The sequence below is a fragment of the Somniosus microcephalus genome, chromosome 14 (assembly GCF_052327205.1).
Source record: "Somniosus microcephalus isolate GS21.2 chromosome 14, FLI_Smic_1.0, whole genome shotgun sequence".
Taxonomy (NCBI): Eukaryota; Metazoa; Chordata; class Chondrichthyes; order Squaliformes; family Somniosidae; genus Somniosus; species Somniosus microcephalus.
In genome coordinates, this window is record NC_141000.1 from 77,958,524 (window position 1) to 77,982,554 (window position 24,031).

At 44.7% G+C, this 24,031-nt stretch overlaps 1 protein-coding gene across 6 annotated transcripts in view; it reads left to right on the forward strand.

The window, feature by feature from the left end:
• Window positions 1-24,031, forward strand: part of LOC147107592 (uncharacterized) — a 107,524-nt gene that overhangs the window by 49,616 nt on the left and 33,877 nt on the right. For all 6 annotated transcript variants that reach the window (XR_015080838.1, XR_015080837.1, XM_086006752.1 and 3 more), the window contains 2 exons: window positions 1,590-1,696; window positions 11,279-11,378. Coding sequence is in view for 4 of the 6 variants with exons in the window: in XM_086006752.1 (XP_085862878.1) it covers window positions 1,590-1,696; window positions 11,279-11,378 (207 nt within the window). In the remaining 2 variants the exon portion in view is untranslated. The remainder of the gene's footprint in view (window positions 1-1,589; window positions 1,697-11,278; window positions 11,379-24,031) is intronic.

The following is a 24,031-nucleotide window of genomic DNA, read 5'->3' on the forward strand; positions in this document are numbered from 1 at the left end:
CTTGCTCGCACCTTACACTCAATGGGGGCAATTTTGACTTTGGGTGATAGTGTAAAATGGTTGATATCAATTCAGCTGCTTATTATATATCTCTCCTGATTTTCATTACTATGGACTTCAATGGAAATGAAAATCGGGAGAGATGTGGTGGCTGAATCGCTATCGTCCATTTTACACTATCACCCAAAGTCAAAGCTACACCCAATCTGTGGATAACATCTGCCCCTCTGCTGCAAGGGGCCACAGTGGCCTTGCTACTGTACAGGCAGCCATGAGCTGGATATCTTATGCTAGTACAAGTTAATTTCTCTTTTGGTAGGGTTTTCCCAAGATGAGGAAGGTGGCGCCAGACAAAAGCAGGAATTAGCCCAATTATGTCAACAGCTGGCCCGAGCACTCAAGCACCAGCTCAAATACATTCACTTTGGGGAAATCAGATCAGGGGAAATCAAGAGGGAGCACCAGGTGAAGCATTGAGAACCAGTAAAAAGGAGAAAGTGGAGGTGGCAACAGACAAACAACAACAGGAGGACAGGAGGGATTGGGTCATGTGCAGCTCCTGTGGGAGCCAGAGATCTGTATCTTACAAGTGCTACATAGCGAGCTGCACTAATTAATCAGCAGAAGCTCTTCATAAAGTCCTTTGAGAATCTTCAGGGCTCCCTGCTTGGGATGTTGGAGAATATATAGCAGAGTTGCTCTGACATCTGTGTAGCCATGCAAGAGGGCATGAGGAACCCGCAGATCACCATGGAGTGAGTGGTGACTCAAGGGCATTCTGTCGGGACAAAGAGCCCAGTGATAATGGAGCACTGTGTCTGCCACTGTTAGGACCTTGGGCTCCAATTTACAGGAGGCTCTCACTCCCGGCCTACTGAGGCTAGGGGACCAGCTTGACAGCACCTTGAAGACAGACATCATGCTCTTTGTTGCTGCCCAGGAGTCTGCTCTCTGGTCATCTGCAAAGGGCAGCCAGCAACTGGGTTATGGCACAAAAGATAAACTTCCCCTATTAGGATGAGGACTCCAGCCACTCTCCTCAAAAGAGGCAGCTAGGGGACAGCAGCCAACCAACACATTTTGCCAGAGTGCTGGGAGTAATGGCAGAGCCATCTCATGGCCCAGCGTCATTGGATTCCTATTGAGGAAGAGTAGCAGGCTACATTATTTCCTCCTCCCACTGAGACAGTGCTTAGAATGAGCAGATGATTAGTAGGTAGACAACACAAACATCCTACACGTTCACCAAGGCCAAACACCTGAAAAGCTAACATCGATGCAGGGACAAACATGTGGATTAGAAAAATAAACTGATTGCACCTTCTTTGAAATAAGTAGTGATAAGTTGTTGGCCAGAAGAATGCATGGCTTACATAACTGACTTGGAAGTGGGGACAGAAACAAAACTCTCCAAGTTTACAGCTTATACTAAACTGGGAGGCACTGCAAAAAAACAGAGAACAGGTTGATGATGTACAGCAGGACCTGGATAGATTGGGAAGCTGGACTGATGAGCGACAAATGTTATTCAATATGGTCAAATGGAAAGTTATAAAATTGGGAACGGATAATAAACTATTATTTTACAGGACATGGTCCCCCTCCCAGAGCCCTGTGGACCTTGTATGGGACAGGTGCAGGTTCCGACCTTTACATGGGCTACATTTCCCTTCTGAGGTTCGGAACTGGTGTACTGGTAAGTAAATCAGCATTTTCTGCATTTTCCCAAAACAATTACGTACAAGTTCCATGTGCTCCACAAGACACGGTTCAACCTAATTACATTTGAAATTTTAAAATGAATGTCTGAGCATCTTGATCTAATCTCACTGCTGTATTCTCCCTCCTGTGATCAACTTTTCAGTCCCTCCCAGTTTGGCATCATTTGTAAACTTGGAGAGTTTTCTATGACTGACAACGGCAGTGTATTTTTCTGCCTAAGGAACATCATCCATGGGAGAACATAGACATGGGACTCCTTTTTCATGAACTCTGAGTATTGTGGTAGATCGACATTTTCTACACTTTTTTAAAAATCACGAGCTCCACAGCCGGATTACAGAAACCTACAGCGCTTCTACTTGTTAAGTTGCATTTAGCTGCTTGCAAAGTTTGAAAGTTGCATTATTGCAGTTCGGTTGTGTTTAGCCAATATTTTTTCCCGCTCCTCGAAAGGATTTGTGTTGTAGAAATTATGCCGCAGCAAAATTGTGATCACTCGGTATTTTGAGCTAAATCTCTTAAAAACAATTAAAAAGGGGCAATTAATTTACAGACTTTATTTCATAAAAGAGAAAAATAAAGCCCTAAAAATACCTTGGCAGTTAAGAGATCCTTGATCACACACCCAATAATTATAGTCAGGTAGAAGCTTGCAATGCATCGTCTAGTGACAGCCACTGGCCCAGTCAGTAAGGAACTGCACTGAAAAGAGAAGGATTCACATTCTTTTCACTCCTGGAAGCCAATTTTGAGTTGTTATTCATTCGCTATCCCAGTACCCACTGAGTGCACAGCCATTCACTAACATTTGAATGAACCTCAACTAATATATTCCCTGGCAGAATGCATACTTTGCCAAGAACCTCAAATGTATAGACAATATAGGAACACAGTTTGTTAGTACTGTAAGCACATGAGGTTATGACAGGCTGGTACATGCCAAATGAACTGTTGTTTTCTAGTTCAGAATGTTCGATGCAGTTCAGAATGTTCGATGCAGAAGTTTGACTTCTGTGGCTGTAGTGTTACATTGATTGGTCAAGAGGCATGCAATATTTCTAAATAGTTCAGGTGAGTGACCACAATAGAACAAACACGCTGATCAGGATTGGTCCCAGAGCCTAAGAAAGTTTAATTGAATCTTTTACAAACAGAGCGAGCTAGATTACACACAGTGAGTAAGTTGGAAGGACTTTCTGATGTACACAAGTTTAGCACTCAGCTCTACTCTATGGCCTTGTGATTGTCCACCTTTTGAACTGGATTCGGTTCCCAGCAGGAAGCTAGTTAAATACCTGTAGGGCTCGTAATTCCTGGGGGTCCGCTCCACTTACACAGAGCAGTACTTCCACCCACCCGAGCCCCAGGCCCAAGACCTCATTGCAAATCCCAAAGATAGAGCCATCTGCATTGCCTCAAACAGCTGGCAGAGAGGAAACCCTGAAGGAAAATGTCCTCTTCTGTTCTTCTGCTTCCAGTGGAGCAAACAGGCCTCATTGAAAAGGTCATTGATCCCTTCTAGGATTGATTCCCTTTCCCTAGTAAGGGTCTGGGTCTTTTTTTACAGGCCTCAGCAGGATTCACCAGCTCTCAGGCCCAATAAGGACTATGGAGGACTCAAAGGGTGGAATTCCTGGGATAGCAGCAAAACTGCCCCAGATATGCCCCCTTGATGTAGGGCATGGATGGAAGATGCCACCATGGCCCTCACTAGAAAATGGTAGAACAGAAAACAGGGGTCCCAAAATTCCAATCAAAGCCAAGGAGGAATCCTGGAAAATCTCTGGGTCAGGGGCTAGAAAATGTGACAGAACTCGTTTCTGCCAAGATTCTATTGTGCCAGTTTCCAGTAAGGTGGCGCATGGCCAGGTTTTCTGCCCAGCCCCACATACATCTGCGGCCTATGCTAGGGTGGGTGTGGGTTCCACTTAATTGTAGTTGCACCAGAGGAGTGGATCCCCAGGAATTTCAGAGACTAAGAGACAGTGTTTAACTCGATAAATAAAGTGCCCTGCACCCAGCAGTAACACTGCCAGATACTTATTGTATTTGGGCTGATTTTCCTGAGCTTAACAGTTCAGCTCAGTTTACTGCAGTCAATTCATTTCTCATCTCTTTGCCTTACTTAAATTTAAAACTTTGGTTTGTGACTCTCCCTTCTCCCTCTCATTCCTAATATTATGGTTACTATTTGCAGGATGTTCCTTAATGTCAGATTGTCAATTACTCATCACTAAATCCAGCAGGGACTGTTCCCTTGTCGGTTCAAAAACATATTGTTCTAGAAAACTGTCCTGAATACATTGTAAAAATTCATTGCCTTTACTACTTGAAGTGTTCTGCCTCTCCCAGTCTATGTGAAAATACAAATTATAACCAAATTGATTTTGCTACATGCTTCCCTGATCTACGAATTTAGACATTCCCCCACTGCATCCCTACTACCAGGACAACTCCTGTCATAGTCTTGCATCCTTTGCTGTTCCTCAACTCTACCCATACTGTTTCCACTGCCCGATCACCCTTACTGAAATCGCTTCTTTCTACTGATACCAGTAATTGTCAGTGCGTGGTAACCTTTGCTCAGTGATAACACTCTCACCTCTGAGTCAGAAGCTTGTGGGTTCAAGTTCCACTCCAGAGACTTGAGCACCTAATCTAGGCTGACTCTCCAATACAGTATTGAGGGAGAGCAGCACTGTCAGGTGTGCTGTCTTTTGGTTGAGATAAGAAACCGTGGCCCCGTCTTCCCTCTCAGGTGGATGTAAACTTTTTGAAGAAGAGCTGGGGAGTTCTCCCGGTGAGCTGGCCAATATTTACCCCTCAAACAACATCACTAAAACAGACTATCTGCTCATTATCGTATTGCTGTTTGTGGGATCTTGCTGTGCGCAAATTGGCTGCCACATTTCCTACATTACAACAGTGGTTACACTGCAAAAGTACTTCATTGGTTATAAAGTGCTTTGAAACAGCTTGAGGTTGTGACAGGCGCAATATAAATTCAAGTTATTTCTTTCTAATTGTATCTCTAATCATTATTGCTACTCCCCTCCTTTCCCTTTTGCCACTACCGCTCCTCGCTTGTAGATTTTATTGTTTTGGTGGGTTGGAAAACAATCTCGGGATTGATAAACTGATGTATTAGTTACCTGACCCGAGGCCGGGACGCAGGAGTGAGGACAAGCCCAGCAGCGAGGTCAAGACCCAGGAGTGGCGCAGCGTGGACCAGGGAAGGTGCGGCATGGGCCAACAGTGAGGTCGGAAGGACCACAATGCATCCTACGAAACCCAAGCAGAGAGGACCTGTGGGAAGGAGGGAGGAGGACAGTAGCAGTTTGTTTGTGTGTGTGAGCTAGGCCGTTGTCGCAGAGCCTGGTCTCCAATCGTCTTGGATCCCCTTGCCATTGGACCAAGACCTTGCTCTGTCAAGCCCGTGTGGTAGCTGGTGTGCAACGGCCACCCCACGTTAAAAGAATTCACGCACAGGCATCTTCCACCCTTTAAAATGAAGTTCGGGACCTGGAATGTCAGGACCCTCATGGACAACCCCAACAGTGACAGACCGGAACGCCGTACTGCTATCATTGCCCGGGAGCTCAGACGCTTCGACATTGACATCGCCGCCCTAAGTGAGACCCGGCGGGCAGGGGAAGGCCAGCTCAAGGAGCAAGGCGGTGGTTACACCTTCTTCTGGAAAGGCAAACCCGAAGAAGAACGCCGCCTCCATGGGGTAGGCTTCGCCATAAAAAATGAACTGGTCGCGTGTCTCAGAGACTCCTCTAGTGGTATAAATGAGCGCCTCATGACTCTTCGACTCACCCTAGCCCGAAACCAGTGCGCTACGGTCATCAGTGCGTACGCCCCAACACTGGAAGACACAGACGAGACCAAAGAGGAATTCTACTCCAGCCTCGAACAATCCCTGTCCCGAGTCCCAATGGGCGACAAGCTGATCCTCCTTGGCGACTTCAACGCCAGAGTTGGAAAGGACACAGACCACTGGAGAGGTGTGATCGGCAGAGAGGGGGTAGGGAAAGCCAACTCCAATGGTACCCTCCTCCTGTCGAAATGCTTAGAACATGGCCTCGTCATAACCAACACCTTGTTCCATCAGAGAGACAAGTACAAGGCTTCATGGCAGCACCCTCGTCCCAAGCACTGGCATCTGCTGGACTACGTCATCGTCTGAGCGAGGGACCGCAAGGACATCCGCGTCACCCGCGCCATGACAGGAGCTGATGACTGCTGGACAGACCACCGCCTAATCCGCTCTGTCATCTCCATCAATGTAGCCCCAAAACAGCGGCGGCAACAGGAAAAATGCCGCAGGAAAATTAACGCTGGAGCACTCAAAGACCGCGCTAAGAAAGCCCTATTCAGCCTGCGCCTCACAAACAACCTGATGACTCCCAGTGATGCAGAGACACAGAGTGCTCACAGCGTCTGGTCTGCACTCAAGGCCTCCATAATCAGCACATGTGAAGAGACGCTCAGTCACTCAACCAGGAAACACCAAGACTGGTTCGACAAGAATGACCAGGAGATCCAGGAGCTAATAAGCTGCAAGCGCAAGGCATTTCTGATCTGGAAACAGCAACAGAACTCAAGAGCAAAAAAGCAGCTCTACAGAAGCCTGAAGGCCGAGGTCCAACAAAAAACTCGCGACCTAAAGAACAGATGGTGGGTGGAGAAAGCGCAGGAGATCCAGCAGCTAGCTGACAAACACGAAGTACATGGATTCTTTAGCGCAGTCAAGACCATCTACGGCCCAAGCACCCAAGGCCCTTCCCCTCTGCAAGCCAAGAATGGAGAGGTGCTCATCAAGGACAGGGAAGCAGTCAGTGCCTGCTGGAAGGAGCATTTTGAAGATCTCCTTAACCACGACTCTGTCTTCGACATGAGTGTCCTCAACTCCATCCCACAGCATGCTACCCGCCACCATCTCAGCACAACCCCAGCCCGGCATGAGGTTGAAAAGGCCATCCGACAACTGAAGAACAACAAGGCCTCAGGAGCAGACGGAATCCCCGCCGAGGTACTAAAGCATAGCGGAGAAGCACTACTGGCGCGAATTCATGAACTCATTTCTCTTATCTGGAAGGAGGAGAACATGCCAGGGGATCTCAGAGACGCCGTAATTGTGACCATCTTCAAGAAAGGTGACAAGTCCAATTGCGGTAATTACAGAGGAGTTTCCCTGCTATCTGCCACAGAGAAAGTCATCGCAAGAATCCTCCTCAATCGCCTTCTCCCAGTGGCCGAAGAGCTCCTCCCAGAGTCACAATGCGGATTCCGCCCACTAAGGGGCACAATGGACATGATCTTCACCGCATGTCAATTACAAGAGAAATGCAGGGAACAGCACCAACCACTGTACATGGCCTTCTTTGATCTCACAAAGGCCTTCGACACTGTCAACCATGAGGGATTATGGAGTGTCCTCCTCAAATTCGGCTGCCCTCAAAAGTTCGTCACTATCCTCTGCCTGCTTCACGACGACATGCAAGACATGATCCTGACCAACGGTTCCACCACAGACCCAATTCATGTATGAACCGGGGTCAAGCAAGGCTCTGACTTCGCACCAACGCTCTTCTCAATCTTCCTTGCTGCAATGCTCCATCTCACCCTCAGTAAGCTCCCCACTGGAGTGGAGCTAATTTACAGAACAAACGGGAAATTGTTCAACCTCCGTCACCTCCAGTCCAGATCCAAGGTCGTCCCATCCTCTGTCGTCGAATTACAGTATGTAGACGATGCTTGCGTCTGCGCTCACTCGGAGGCCGAACTCCAAACCATCGTAAACACCTTCACCGAAGCATATGAGAGCATGGGCCTTACACTAAACGTCCGTAAGACAAAGGTCCTCTACCAACCTGCCCCCGCCACACAGTGCTGCCCCCCGATTATCAAAATCTACGACAAGGCCTTGGACAACATGGACCACTTTCCATACCTCAGGAGCCTACTGTCAACAAGGGCAGACGTCGGCGACGAAGTCCAACACCGCCTTCAGTGTGCCAGTGCAGCCTTCGGTCGCCTGAGGAAGAGAGTGTTTGAAGACCAGGACCTCAAACCCGGCACTAAGCTCATGGTCTACAGGGCAGCAGTGATACCTGCCCTGCTGTAGGCCTCAGAGACGTGGACCATGTACAGCAGGCACCTCAAAGCACTGGAGAGGTACCACCAATGCTGCCTCCGCAAGATCCTGCAAATCCATTGGCAGGATAGGCGCACCAATGTCAGTGTTCTTGCTCAGGCCAACATCCCCAGCATTGAAGCTCTGACCATGCTCAATCAGCTCCGATGGACGGGTCACATTGTCCGCATGCCTGATACGAGACTCCCAAAACAAGCGCTCTACTCGCAGCTCCGGCACGGCAAGAGAGCCCTAGGTGGGCAGAGGAAACGCTTCAAGGACACCCTCAAAGTCTCCTTGAAAAAGTGCAACATCCCACCGACACCTGGGAATCCCTGGCCCAAGACTGCAAAAAGTGGAGGAGAAGCATCCGGGAAGGCGCCGAACACCTCGAGTCTCTTCGCCGGGAGCAAGTGGAAGCCAAGCGCAAGCAGCGCAAGGAGCGCACGCCAACCCAAGCACCCCACCCACCCGCCCCTTCAACCACTGTCTGCCCCACCTGTGACAGAGATTGTAGGTCCCGCATTGGACTAATCAGTCACCTGCGAGCTCATTTTTAATGTGGAAGTAAGTCATCCTCAGCTCCGAGGGACTGCCTAAGAAGAAGGAAGGTAAGTATGTACTGCGTACTGACTAATGTTGGTGATGTCCCCTTGGCGCCTGGATAGAGCCAGTGTCAAAAAAAATTCACAGCTGTGGTAACATTTATGGGCACTGTTCGAGCAGTCGGAGTGAGTACGGATATTTGAATAACTGCAGAATTTATAAACTTTGGAAGCAACCTAATAGCTTACGACAGTATTTGAGAACAGCCTCGGAGGTTATGAACTCAATCTGACTGATAGACGGGTATTTTTGTAGCAAGTATTCAGGGGGTATCAAAGCTTGTCATTTCTCAGTATAAAGCGTACCAACTTTTTAAGATTAAACTTGAAGAAGTTCCCAGCAGTCCTGGGGCCACCTTTAATTTGTTAATTATAGTGTAGAGCTGCTATGATCTGCAGCTCTTCAGTAACACTTTAAATTTTACTGACATTCAGCTTCCAGATTACTGCACATGCATTTAAGTAAACAGGTAGGGAATTCTGCTTTCACACCGCTCTAAGGCAGGCGCCAGTCTCAAACCTGCACCTGCAGCATAACAGTAGCAAGATAATGCAAAAGAGACAAGAAATAAAAAAGGCAGCTCTGAGGTATTTAGCCAGGTTAGCTGATATTTTTGCTGAAAAACAAGTTTGTTCGCATTCTGATGACGTACTTGCAGACTATTGATAAAATCATGTTGTGAACCACTTGTAAAGTTGGACAGGATCAGGCTACTGGTTGTATGACTTATTGATGTAATGTCCTAGCAGTATACAAATGCCCAAAATAGGCAGCAGAATGATACAGTTAAAGTCAAGGCTTCAGTTGTTTTTGGATGCAGAATCTCTTCCAGGGATCAGCATAGGTGGGAAGCAGCAACTGTTAACCCATATTAATATTGGGAGTGCAATGCATCCCCAGTCTATGATAATTGCATTTGCCTCACTTGGAGATAGGCAGATGAGTTACCAGAACTTAGCAACCTGTTCGCCTCATTTGCTAGTTAAATTGATGGGCTCAAATTTCCTGCACACTCGAGAGTCACTCAATCCGACACTGTGGCTTCAGGAGGATGCAGGAAATTTGAATTTGCCAATTTAACTACAAATGCTGAAAGGCAGCCTGTTGTCCAGCAAATTCCCACTATGGGCCCACTGTGTGTTGAGCAAGTAATGCCAAAGCACTTCCCTCTCATTTACCCTCCTAATTCCCGATGCTGTGCCTTCCCACCTGCCTCTTCCAATTGCCTGACCATGGAAGAAGTTACCAGCTGGCACAGAAACCAGCTGCTGTTACATTCAGCAAATCCCTCGACTCATTGGCACCTTAACCATTTGTAACTTCAATTTTAGACAGGAGCCTGTCTAAAGTGCTCATGAAAAGATGATGTCAATTTTTAAACCAGCTGGGCATTATACAAGATGGTCACCTCCTCTACAAGTAGGCAAGCAGGGAAAGGGAGTGCATTGGGTTTCAGGCTGGCAGAAAAAGGCAGAGCATGGAGACTTAACTGGATGAGTGGGGAGAGGAAGTGCTTTGGCACTTATGCTGGCATGGAGAGGGAATAGCATCAGGATGAAGGGATAGGCAGTTAATTGGGAATAAGGCATTTGGGAAGAGGCGGAATTTCAGGACTGTGGCAGGCAGTTAGGTAGGAAGCCACAGTGTCGGATTGAGTGACTCTCGAGTGTGCAGGAAATTTGAGCCCATCAATTTAACTAGCAAATGAGGCGAACAGGTTGTTAAGTTCTGGTAACTCATCTGCCTATCTCCAAGTGAGGCAAATGCAATTATCATAGGCTGGGGATGCATTGCACTCCCAATATTAATATGGGTTAACAGTTGCTGCTTCCCACCTATGCTGATCCCTGGAGTCAGGCTGGCTGGGAGAGGTTGAAGGATCAGGATATAGGTGGGCAGACAGAGAGGCGAACAAAGATCGGACATTTCATTTCTGCTCCCTCAATGGTTTGTTTACGTTGGCACCTATGGGACCAGACCCACAAAATCATTGGGAATTTTTTAGATGCTGCTCGTATCAATGTTGCAGGCTTTATCAAGAAAAGCACATTTTTTGTGATGCACTGCAGTTGATGCCAAGATTTATGATGGTGGAAAGCGTGAAATACTATCAGAAGTATTCTACATTTCAGGGGTAGACTGCCCCAAATACTGCCTCACAAAAAATATGCATACTTAATTTATTCCCTACTGCTAGGAGTGTAAAACAGATTGGTAGTGACCAGAGCTATTTTCTGTCTATGGTAAAAAAAATAAACTACAACCTGTTGACCCCACTAGTTGCCTCCCAAAATGTGAATCAATTTGAACAGTAATTATTTAATACACCCAGTTGTTTTGTCAGTACAGCTGAATGCTACAGACTATTTTAATCCCCAGCTTCTGTTAAAACAGCAAGGTAGCATATATATTGAAGAATTGTAAAGGTATATTTTACTATTTTGTAAAAAAAAATGTGCTCCAGAGTGATTAAATAAAGTATTAGGAATAAATTATTGTTAACAAAGATATTGGGGGAAATTTTCCCAGCCCTGGGGAGGCGGGTATGGAGGCGGGACTGCCAGGAAAATGGCAGAAACTGGAAGCGGGTACCAACCCGCCTCCGTGCCATCTTCCCGGGAGGTGCGGGCTTTCCGACTGCTGTGAACTTCACCAGGGTTAGCAAGACGAGCAGTGGAACTGCGGGGGTGAGAGGGATCAAAAATTCCGCTGTGGAGGTGAGTGATGGTTGCAAGTGTGGAGAGGTAAGTATGAGAGGTGAGTGTAAAGTGTGAGAAAAAGTTTACTTACCTTTGCTTCTTTCTGCAGGCTTCAACCCTTGGGGATCTGGAGGTGCCACATCTCAAAGGCAGAGATGACATTCTCAGATGCAGCAGCCATCTGCTTTCTGCTGAGGAAAAAGGTTTTGGTAAGTCTTTGTGCAAGGGCTCACCTTAGAACAGAGATTGTCAGTGTTTGACAGCTTCTCAAAGCTGTCAAACGCTGACAATTCATCTGTCAAAAAATTTTCGACAGATGAAATGTCATACGCTGACGTCCACTGTCACCGGCTTTCCCTTAATTGGCCAGCTAAGTCCGCAGGGCGGGCTTAACAAGGTCAATCAAGGGAAAATAGCGTGGGTTGGCCAGACATAGTTTGGGGCGGGGCTGAAACCCGAAAACCAGCAGTCCCGCCCCCAACACGCCCCCATTGACAAAATCCAGCCCATTGTCTTGATGATCTATAATAATTTAAAATCAGTTTGTGGGCTGCACTTTCCACTGAAAAATGTTACGTAAACATTCATTTGCGGATTTTCATATTAAAATGTCCATAGGTAGTTGTGACTCTTTACCTGTGATGTTTCACTGTGATGCCAGTAAGTGATATTCAATAGAATTTCCAGTGTTAACCTTTAACATGACTACTCAAAATGCTTTCGGAAGATTTTCAGCTGCCATTTTGTTTCAATAACTGAACCATTAGAGATGTCCACCTACAGAAACTATTTTAAAAATTGCACTATTCTTATTTATAATTCTGTTGATTACATTTGGCAAGCGGCAGGGCGAGATGGATTTACATGGCAGAGGAGAATTCAGGTGGTGTTTGCTGCTGGTACTTGTTGTCAGGTATCTGTGCTTGTATCTAAAAATTGACACCAATATGTGTCTTACCCTTGAGTGGGGTATGGTTTGCACTGGTGCTAATGTAGACCTCACAATCTGAGTTCTTATTGGCTATTGCTGTGAATTTGGAATTGCTTTGTGGTAATGTAAGATTCTCTCATTTTAATTTTTCACATCTACCTTTCCAGTATAGTTTTATTACACAGCAAGAAACCATTGCAAATTTCCAGAATAAAAAAATCAAGCACTGTTTGAACACTGCTAAGGACATTCGGTAATGAAAGGGTCCGCAATGCTCATCTGAACTGCCCCAATCTGAATGCAAGAAATAGTGGAAATTCTATCCTGCTACGGAAACACTTCTTTGACATGCAGTGAATATGCAACTTTATACAATGTCTATCGCATAATAAAATCTCCAGTTTAATAATTACAGCCTTTTATTACCATAATTACTATAAACATGCCATAATCTAATGTGACATGGCGGCTCTCTGTTGGTGGGCTAATACTGAATTGGGCTGACATGTGATTAGCACTAAAAGTAATTGGGTTTTTGGACTGAGGGAGTGGTGATTGCCAAACTATTTCAGCCTTTCAATGTCGCAAACACACCCTGAGGACAACTAACCAGTGAACCATACATTTTCCAACAAGTCATGTGTATAACCCTTTGTGCAACTGAGAGCATATAAAAAAAAAGTTCTTGATGGAATTATTTTCTCTGAATGCAGACCAGCAGTTTTACTGCAGTTAAAATGGAAATTCATAATTCACTGAGATTAAACAGCAGACCATGGTAGATACTCCCTTAACACAGGTACGTAAATACCTGCACATTGTTAGGGCTTAGGTGTATAAATCACCACAGTGCCAGCAATCCTGCATAAATGACAACTAAACCTTTAAGAACCAGGTCCCATTGCTAGACCATCTGGGAGCCAGGTTTCACTCCCTCAGGTATTTTTCAAGAAGCAAAACAACAAAAACATAACACAAACTACTATCACTGTTGCGGCACCCGTCACAGGCAGTGCCAATTCACCCTGTGCTGACACCGCAAAAGCGATGGGACAGGATATGAAAATTACTGTAGACGTACAGGGGCGAATTCTCCTCCACGATCCCCGCACTGCCAGTGGGGCTTTGCACGCATCCGGTGCATATTGGAAAACTGCAGGAGCACAGTCTGCTATTTTCCGTACATTTAAATCAATGGATAGAAAATCACGGGTGCTCCCCATAATTATCCAAATGGGCTGGCTGCTTGTAAGGCCCCGCTGACAGCACAGGGCCTCATAAAATTTACCCTAAAGCTTCTAAGCCTTATTGACCTTTCTGATTACAGAACTGTATTGAACTATGGTGTGTGCCCAGCACACTGTATCACTACACATTACACTCAGGTACCCTTTAACTTCCTGTTTACTAGCAAAATATACAATAATGATATAAATATTTTTATCTAAGTACAAGAAGTAGAATGAGAGTGTAAAATGAATACAAGGAGAAGCAGACAAAATTGAGAGAGCTGAAATCTTGCTGAACAGGTGAAAACAGGATCGAAGTATTAGTTGGAAGTTTACAATTTAATGTATTAATGGACCCAATCATAAGGTTAATCACATGACCAGTCACAATACATTAGGTGATCATGGTTCAAGTGGTTTGCAGGTCAAATTCAGATTAGCTGAATACTTTAACCTAGGAATTTAGTAGAAATAGCAGCTTGGAATTTGGAATGGTGGCAGTGTGTTGGAACACCAATACATAAGGGTAACTTTCGGTTCCAGCGTAATGTCAATGGGATGGGATTGCAGATGAAATAGGACTGCATTTTTTCTTAAAGGTTGACCTCATCAAATATTGAAAACTAAACTTATTGATATCATTTTTTTAAGTTCCTGCACTGATTGACCCAGTTGTACAGAGCGCACTATAATGCATGGGATGGGATAACTGGCGATGCAACATTTCTTAAAGGGCTACGGCTCTCATTTAAAGAAAAGCATCTTGTGTTAAAATAAACTGCACCTCCCAAAACTAAATCATGGAATAAAGAAGATACGTGACTCGCACTGCCCTTTTTAAAAGATGCTCCGCTAGAAGTGCTACTAGAAGAAATGCTGCCAAGTAGAGTTTCCTTCTTGGAGAGTCGTGCACAGAAGTCTGAACTGTGTGGGAGGTCATGGTTTCATCTGCAACATCCAGAGGCTCATGGGAAGCACTTAGACAACCTTTCAGCTCTGCCACATATACACATGGCCAGATTGGTCCAAGGCTAACTTTGTAGCTGACGCTGAAATATGCCACTCAAGTTGCACTTAATCTTGTACCCACAATGAAACTCACTCACTCATTGAATGACAACTTTCATTCATACGATGTCTTTAACATAGAAAAACAGCTGGCATTACATAGAAGCGTAATCAGAAAAAAATCAATGTCGAGCCAAGGAAGGAGATATTAGAAGGGGTGACTAAAAGCTAGGTTAAAGAAGTGGGTTTTAAGGAGGGACTTAAAGTAGGAGAGGGAGCTAGAGAGGTTTAGGGTGAGAATTCTAGAACAAAGGGCATAGCTAGCTGAATGCACAGACGCTAATGGTGAGGCAAAGGGAGTAGGGGATGCACAAGAGGCCAGAATGGGAAAAATGCTGTTCTCGAAGGTTGTAGGGCTGGAGCATGTTACAGAGATAGGAGGTGTATGGTCATGAAGGGATTTAAACATGATGATAAGAATGTTAAATTGAACATATTGAGCAATCAGGAGCTGAGAACAGGAGTGTTGGGTGAGCAGACTTGGTGCGGGATAGGATACAGGAAGCAGAGTTTTGGATGAGCTGAAGTTTATGGAGGATGGGAGGCTGGCCAGGAAAGCATTGGAATTGTCAAGTCAGTAGGTAACAAAGGCATGGATGAGTGATTCAGCCGCAGATGGGCTGAGGCACGGACAGAACTGGGGAATGTTACACAGATGGAAATGGGCAGTCTTTTTAATGGAGAAGATATGGGCTCAATTGTAAAGTTAAACAATGGAGCATTCAAGAAACATGGTGGAGAGGTAGAGCTGCATATTGTCAGCGTACATATGGAAACTGACCGCATATCTTCAGATGATGTCGCCAAGGAGCAGCACGTAGATGATGAAGAGGAAGAGGTCCATGGGTAGATCTTTGGAGTCCATGGGTAGATCTTTGGAGGACCCAGAGAAAATGGTGCAGGGACAGGAAGAAAAGCCTTTGCTGGAGATGTTCTGGCTGCAATTAGATAAGTAAGAGTGAAATCAAGCTAGGGCAGTGCCACTGAGCTGGACCACAGAGAAGAGGCATTGGAGGAGGATGGTGTAATCAACAGTATGAAAGGCTGCAGGGAGGTTGAGAAAGATGAGTAGGGATAGTACGCAGCGGTCACAGTCACAGAGGATGTAATTTGTGACTAAGTCTGTTTCAGTGCTGTGGCAGGGGCAGAAACTTGATTGGAGAGATTCAAACATGGAGTTGCGGGAAAGATTTTGGGAGGCATCAATATGTTCGAGGACTTTGGAGAGGAAAGGAAGGTTGGAGATGGGGTGCGAGTTTGCAAGGACAGAGGGGGTCGGTGGTGGATTTTTTTTTACAGATGGGAGTGATGATAGTGATTTCGAAAAGGAGGAGGGCAGTACCTGAGGAGAGGGAATCATTTCCAATGTCAACTAGCATGGGGGCCAGAAAGGGCAGTTGGGAGGTCAGCAGTTTAGTGGGCATTCCGTAGCATACAAACAGTTTTGGGTGCCCCATTAGGGATAGGGCATTATAGCTATAGTGAACAACATAAGTTCACTAGGATGATACCAGAGATAAGAAATTACAGACATGAGGAGATCTTGAAACACTGGAACTATTTCCACTGGAGCCGAGAAGGCTAAGATGAGATTTAATAGCAGTTTTTAAAATTATGAAGCATTTTGAAAGAATGAATATTTTCTGTGGTTGGGAATCAATGGGGAGTGGTCATCAATTTAAAATCATCACTAGGAGAGGTTAGGAAAAATGTCATTATGCAGACAGTTGCTAAGAGCATGGGATGCTTTACTGGAGGCAATAACTCAGGCAGAGACCATTGCATATTTTAAGTGAAGATTGGATAAACATTTAAATTAGAGAAAGATAGAAGTGGAGAAATCAAAACAGTAGGATTGATTTTGGTTTGTCCTAACAAAGAGTCGTCCCAAATTTGGTGGCTCAAGTAGCCTCATTCTGTGCTATGAGCCTCTATGGTTTTATGATCAGTTTCACCTACTTTTGAAAATGATTAAAGTCCAATACCACCCACTGGGAATCCTGAGGCAGTATAGTGGCAGTGGAGACATGATACAGCAGCTCTCTGCACCATTTCCTCTCTGCTGCAACTGGGAACTGAGTGTTCCCCAGGCACAACGAAGAGAGATCCTAAGCCTATGGTGTCCAGAGAACATTTACTGTAGTGCAGTGCACACCAGCTGCAGAAAGTATGTTCCATGATCACCTCGGTACACAATTCCGCAAGTGTCTATTTTTGTTCAGGCTGATAGGATGTTGTCGGTGAAGCTGCACAACTTTGAGTATCCCCCTGACTAAACCAAAAGCACGTGTCAGTAAAATCGTTGAAATGTCAATTGTGTAATTTGAGTCCGGAAACAATCCTATGGTGCCCACTGGCCACAGAAAGTTTGTAGCAAACCGTTGGTCATATCTGATGTACATCTGGGTCTGTAATTCAGTAACCTCTCCCCTTTTGCACAGGCTGAAAAGATGGCACTGGGCAGAACTGCTGCTGAAAATCGTGTTTTACATCTTAATAAAGTTATTCCGTTTCATTCAATCATGGATTATAAAGAACTCTAAAACAAGTTTAAAATAACAACCATCACCTGCCAGAAGTGTTCATGTGTGTGGCCATTAGGTGAGGAGAGGGCAAGGGTCAGTTTTGATGTATACCATGACTGAAAAGCTTATTAACACTCATTGTCAAGGTTCCCACATGAAAATGGCCATTTGGGTGAGGTGACCGAGTGCATAGAAAGAAAGACTTGCATTTATATAGCGCCTTTCACGACCACCAGACGTCTCAAAACGCTTTACAGCCAATTAAGTACTTTTGAAGTGGAGTCACTGTTGTAATGTGGGAAACGCAGCAGCCAATTTGCGCACAGCAAGCTCCCACAAACAGCAATGTGAAAATGACCAGATAATCTGTTTTTTTGTTATGTTGGTTGAGGGAGAAATATTGGCCAGGACATCGGGGATAACTCCCCTACTCTTCTTCGAAATAGTGCCATGGGATCTTTTACGGCCACCTGAGAGAGCAGACGGGGCCTCGGTTTAACGTCTCATCCGAAAGACGGCACCTCTGACGTGCAGCACTCCCTCAGCGCTGCACTGGAGTGTCAGCCTAGCTTTATGTGCGCAAGTCCCTGGAGTGGGACTATGAACCCACAACCTTCTGATTCAGAGGCGAGTGTGCTACCCACTGAGTCACAGCTGACATAGTATAGGAATTATAATGCAGTAAGTCGTCAACAGCTTCAGCAGAGGAGAAAATTGGCAAGATCTCTCTAACTACAGTTGTGCACTTTTTTATTTGATAGTAATTCCTGTCTTATCACCATACTAATCACCTTTATTGATTATTTAGTGCTGAAGCAGAATAAACTGGTGCCAACAAGATCTGATTTGAGGTAAAAAAATTAACCAAATATGGTTTATAGTGCACTGCTTCCATTGGCCAAATCTGCAAGGGTGAAGTTAATTGTTTCATCAGTAGGTGTGTTAAGAGGGAATTTTATTATACCTAGTTTGTACCTTCGATCTCTATGCTACCCTGACCTCCTGTAGACAATGACCTTTCCGAGCTTTATGTGAGTTGGATCAGACTCAAAATCAAATATTAACTTGATGAAGGGTAGGACTCCTGCACAGCACGAACAATCAGCTGTTCATTCACAGTAACCCTTTCCTTGATCGAAAGCACTACTAAAGAACCACTTGAGATTTGCACACAGTTTATAGACCCATTTACAACTAGAGAGATTTCATTTCCAGTGCAATCGGTTTCCAAATTGCATGATATTCGTTACCTCCAGTTGGTTTAATTCAGCTTGGTTACCACTGTAAAGAACCTGAATCAGCTACTTTCAAGTTGTCAAGTCTGAATTTCAGGCCAATCTGTGTGTACGCTTAAGACAGTGAGTGTGAGCAGGCTGGAGGACATCACTGCTGAGCCTGATCTACCTGATCGAGTTCTCACAACACATACAAACAAACACACACACACACACACACACACACACACACACACACACACACACACAAAAACAAGCGCGCATACACATGCACACACACACACAAAAACAAGCACACACACACACACACACACACACACACACAAAAACAAGCGCGCATACACACACACACACACACAAAAACAAGCGCGCATACACACGCACACACACACAAAAACAAGCGCGCATACACACGCACACACACACACACAAAAACAAGCGCACACACACAAACACACACAAAAACAAGCACACACACACACAAAAACAAGCGCACATACACACGCACACACACAAACACACACACACACATGCACAAACACACACAAAAACAAGCGCGCATACAAGTACACACACACACAAACACAAATACCGTTCTAGGTCAGGATCGCTGGATAGCAATTTTATTGGATTTTCTCCCTCCTTGGACCAGGGATACTGAGGCTAATTTTAGTGCCCTGCCCACTGCCCGAGCTGAGAACAATATATTCAGTGCAGACTAATGGTCAAACAACCTGGGACCTGTTGCTCAATTCCACCTCTGTCTTCAATATATAAATCTTGATTTATTTTTCCCCTAAAGTTTCTATTTTTTTCTCTCCTTCCCTCTTGAAGACATTGATTCATAGCATGATATGGTTTCCTGGGTGATGGCAGCACACTGGCATCTCTCCCAAGTGGCATGTTTCCTGTGTCAGCTGAGGAAGCGTGCGTCAGCAGGTTATTTAACCCTTTGGGGCATCGATACTGTAATATATGTGGGTAGAACAAATGAAGGACAGAGACACAATGAGTTGCTAGTCCATGTGCTTGCTTTATTAGACCAGAGCGAACTGAGCATGCTCATACCAAACCATGTGATAATACATTACACTGCTTTCCCCCTTTAAAAAAATGTATGTATTCCCCTCTCAAATACAACAAAACTATAGTCCATCTTGCCCAGCATTACATGTACCTCATAACAAAAACTCTCAACTTTTTTCTTTTAAATGAACTACAAATCCAGTTTAATAACAGGTTTGCAGAGCCTTCCTGATCTCCTTACAGAAGGCTTTGGTGTTGAACCAATTTTCGGGCTGTTTTGTTTTGGTTCCAAACTCAAAGATGGTCCTGTTTCTATCTCAGACTTGTTTGAGCCTGGTGCTTCAGTTACTGAAGTCTGAACTGAGTTAAATTCATGTATTTGTTCATGATCAAGTGGTATTTGTTCATGATCAAGTGGTTCACAATCATGTCTTGGTTCATCTCTAGCAGAGATCATTTGATCTGCATGAACACTTTGAATTTTGTCACAAATCTCAACCAAATATCTCTTGGTTCCACCAACCTCTACTATGGTTCCTACATCCCACTTGTGTGAACTCGACTTTCCAGGGGGACTGAGAACATGAACACACTCGTTTTGTTTGAAACTGCGTTCTTTCTGATTGGTGTCATAATAACATTTCTGACTCAACTGTTTCTGTTCAACTCATGAGGCCAAATTCGGTTGAACAAGACTCAATCGTGTTCTCAAGTTCCTCTTCATCAAGAGTTCTGCTGGGGCATGTCCAGTTGTAGTGTGTGGAGTAGTTCTGTACTTCAGCAAGAAATTTGCCAAACGTTGCTTCATGCTGAGTCCCGAACAACCCTGCAACACTTGCTTTTTGAGAGCTTCTTTCACTATTCTGACTGACCTTTCAGCTGCTCCATTTGAAGTTGGATGATATGGTGGAACGAGAGTGTGTTTGATACCATTCCATTTCATGAATTCTTGGAATAGAGCAGAACGGAACTGAGGGCCATTGTCAGAAATAAGCTCTTCAGGTAAGCCATGACATACAAAGATAGACCTCAACTCATCTAGGGTATGTTCAGTTGTAGTATTTGAACCCATGTGTTTCACTTCAATCCACTTTGAGTGACTATCTACAAGTACCAGGAAATAATCATTTGCTTTCTCACAGAAGTCTACATGTACTCTCTGAAAAGGTCTACTTGGCCATGACCAGGGTTGTAGTGAAGGTTTGGATGGTTTGTTTCTGCAATCTTGGCAAACGCTGCATTTGCTGACAAGTGATTCAAGTTCACTGTCCAATCCAGGCCAGTAAACAAAGCTTTTTGCAATTGATTTCATACTGACGATCCATGGATGTTCAGTATGAAGTTCGGCCAGAATTCTATTTCTTAAATTAGGTACCACCACTCTGTTTCCCCACTTGATACAACCTTGCTCACAAGACAATTCAATATGATGGTTATGGAATGGTTTCAACTCTGTGTCCAGACACTGATCAGTCCATCCATTCAAGGTGTTTTCATACACTCTTTTCAGTACTGAGTCCTTTTGAGTCGCATCTGCAATCTCAGTTGCATTCACGGGAAAGTTTTTGTCAACTGCACCTAACATGAAAATCGCACCTTCACTCCCAACACACAAGTCCTCATGTGGCAACCTGGATAAGGCATCTGTGATTGCATTTTGCTTTGAAGTGCGATATTCAATCATGTAGTCATATTTGTGAGAACAATACTGCCCAACGTTGCATTCTTGATGTGGCCATTGCAGAGATGGCAAATTTGGGCCCCAATTGCTAGGACTGGTTTGTGATCAGTTATCAGGACATTTGGAATTTCTTGATTCCAAACACGATGGCGAGTGCTTCCTTTTCAATTTGTGCATAGTTTCTTTCGTTCTTTTTGAGGGTTCGCGATGTGAACGCGATTGGTTTCTCTTGGCTGTCATCTCTTACATGGCTTATGACAGCTCCCACACTGTAGCTCGAAGCATCACACGCTAACTTAAGCTTATGCTCTGTGTCATAGTGCACAAGTAGAGCATTGCTAGAGAGAATTCTCTTACAAACGTCATACGCTTTCGTCCACTTCCACTGGACATCCTTCTTGAGGAGCTTGTGCAATGGAGCTAACATGGTCGCTAAGCCAGGTAAGAAATGTACGTAGTACTGGACCATTCCAAGGAAAGATCTTAACTCAGACACGTTCTGTGGCTTTGGAGGATCGATGACAGCATCAACCTTTTCCTTCACTAGTTGCAGGCCATTTGCATCAACCTTCAGACCAAGGTACACACCCTCGGGCTGCACAAAATCACTTCTGCTCCTGTTCAATGTGACATTGTGGGAATTCAACCTTTGAAGCACTAAATCTAACACTTCTAGATTTTTTTCCTCGCTGCTTGTTGCGATCAGTACATTGTCTTGATTGCATAAGCAATTTGGAACTCCTTGCAAAATCTTATCCATCGTAGCCTGGAAGATTTTCGGGGGAGGACTTTACAGCATACGGCAGCTTGGTGTATGAGTACAATCCCTTGTGTGTGTTGATGGCGAGATACTGTCGAATCTCTTTAGCAACATTCAGCTGAGCGTAAGTGTGCGATAGGTCAAGATTGGGGAAAACCTTTGACCCAGAGAGTCCTGCATACAAATCTTGTGATGCAGGTAGCGGGTACTGCTCATTGTCAACTGCTTGGTTGATGGTAACTTTGTAGTCACCGCACAAGCGTACAGTCTTGTCTGCTTTGGGCACTACCACAATCGGGGTAGCCCATTCACTTTTGTCAGTTTTTACTAGCACTCCGTTCTCTCTGAGCTTCACTAGCTCTTCCTCCACCTGACTTTTCAACACATAGAGGACCGGCCTTGACTTACAATAGACAGGCTTCGCATTGGACTTGATGCAGATATGCACGTCATACCCAGTGATGCTCTCATAACTGTCTGTGAACATGCTTTCGCACTTGTTCAGCATTGTGTCGAGTTGCTTCTTTGAAGCATCTACACTGAAGATGTTTTTCCAGTCTAGTTTTAACTTTGCCCACAAGCCTGTTGTTGTAGCTCACTACAATGATAGGCAGCTTTACTAACTGGCCATTGTGTTGAACTGAACATTCCATTTGTCCACGTGTCTCTAGGATTTCTCCAGAGTAGATTTTTAACTCTACAGAACTCTTTGTAAGTGGTACTTGATTAAACTTACTCTCATATGTGTCCTTACTCATGACAGAGCAGTCTGTCACCGTGTCAATACACATATCAATATATTGCTTGTTGATCAAAAGTTTTGTACAAAAGTCTTTCTCATGACTGCTAGCGTTGCCGCTAATGGCATAGATACTGTAGATGCCTAGTTCTTCAACATCAGGTGTGTTCACTTCAATATTGTGAACTCCTTCTTTTAGTTGTCGCTGCTTTGCATTGCCACTAGAAAGTTTCTTACTTTCTGTTTTAGATCTAGCTCTGCAAGCTGTTGAAATATGACCTTGCTTCTGGCAGTGAAAACACTTCACACTTCTGTATTGGCAGGACTGTGGTGAGTGATTTCCATTGCAGCGATAACAATTCACAGAACTGCTCTCACCGACATGCTTTTGACTTGGTCTCACAGCTTTAGGTTTGGTGGTGGCTTTGTGACTGTAGACCTCAGCTGCACTAGTTACTTGAGTTGGACGGAGCTCCCTAGCATTCTTAGACAGCATCTCCATAGATAAGGCAATTTTGCATGCTATGTCATACGTTAGGTTCGGAGTGTTCAGTAACTTGGATTGTGTGCGCTCATCCACCAGCCCACACACAAACTTATCTCACAACGCAAGATCCAAAAATGTGCCAAAGTTACAATGCAAAGACAGGTTCTTAAGAGCTACAATGTACCCACTGATGGTTTCACTTTGTTTTTGGATTCTGGTACCAAACTTATAGCTCTCTGCTATTTCTAATGGCTTTGGGTCAAAATGGTCCTCAAGTTTCTCGACAATGTCTTCAAACGACACACCTTTTGCTTTCCCTGGCAGTGTAGATTTGTCAATATTCTGTAGACATCTGGCCTGATCTCCGTTAGAAGAATTGCTTTCTTCTGTTCACGAATTACTTTATTTTGAGCATGGACATTCTCATCTGCACCTTCGGTCTCAATAATGTTATTGGCCTTAAAATAACATCTCCATCCGCTCAATGTAAGAATTGAATGGTTTGCGAGCTCGGTCATTCAGTCTGAGGCTTCCGATGAATCCCATAGGCGCGGCCATGATTATCCCAATCCCATTGAACAGTGACTCAGCACGCTACCCGTGTACCTGTGAGAATCAACGCTGCTGTTGCTGTGTATACATACACGCAAAGGCGAAGCACAAATGATTCTGCATCAGCATTAACAATAAAACATCGCAAAAATTCAGTTTAGGTGTTGCAAATTCACCTTAAACTTGTCCACTCGAAGGTTGAACATTGTGTCCTTCCATGATCCCTAAAAGTGGCTTTGGGATCCCATCCTCATCGCCAAAATGTAATATATGTTGGTAGAACAAATGAAGGACAGAGACAGGATGAGTTGCTAGTCCGTGTGCTTGCTTTATTAAGCCAGAGTGAACTGAGCATGCTCATACCAAACCATGTGATAATACATTACAGATACCAAACCTGATCCAGACTGCACCTGACATCCATATGCACCTAATTTCCAGCAGGGGTCATTAGAGCAGCACTCACAAGTGGGGAATCAGGTTGAATTTCCCCTACAGAGCCCAGTTTCACTAATTGTAGCATCTCAATTGTTGTCCCAGCTGAGACCAACTAATTCAACACTCACGGCCTGTACTTGAGACTTCCACTCTAACTGGCTCAGCATCATATTGGGTGATGCATTTACTCA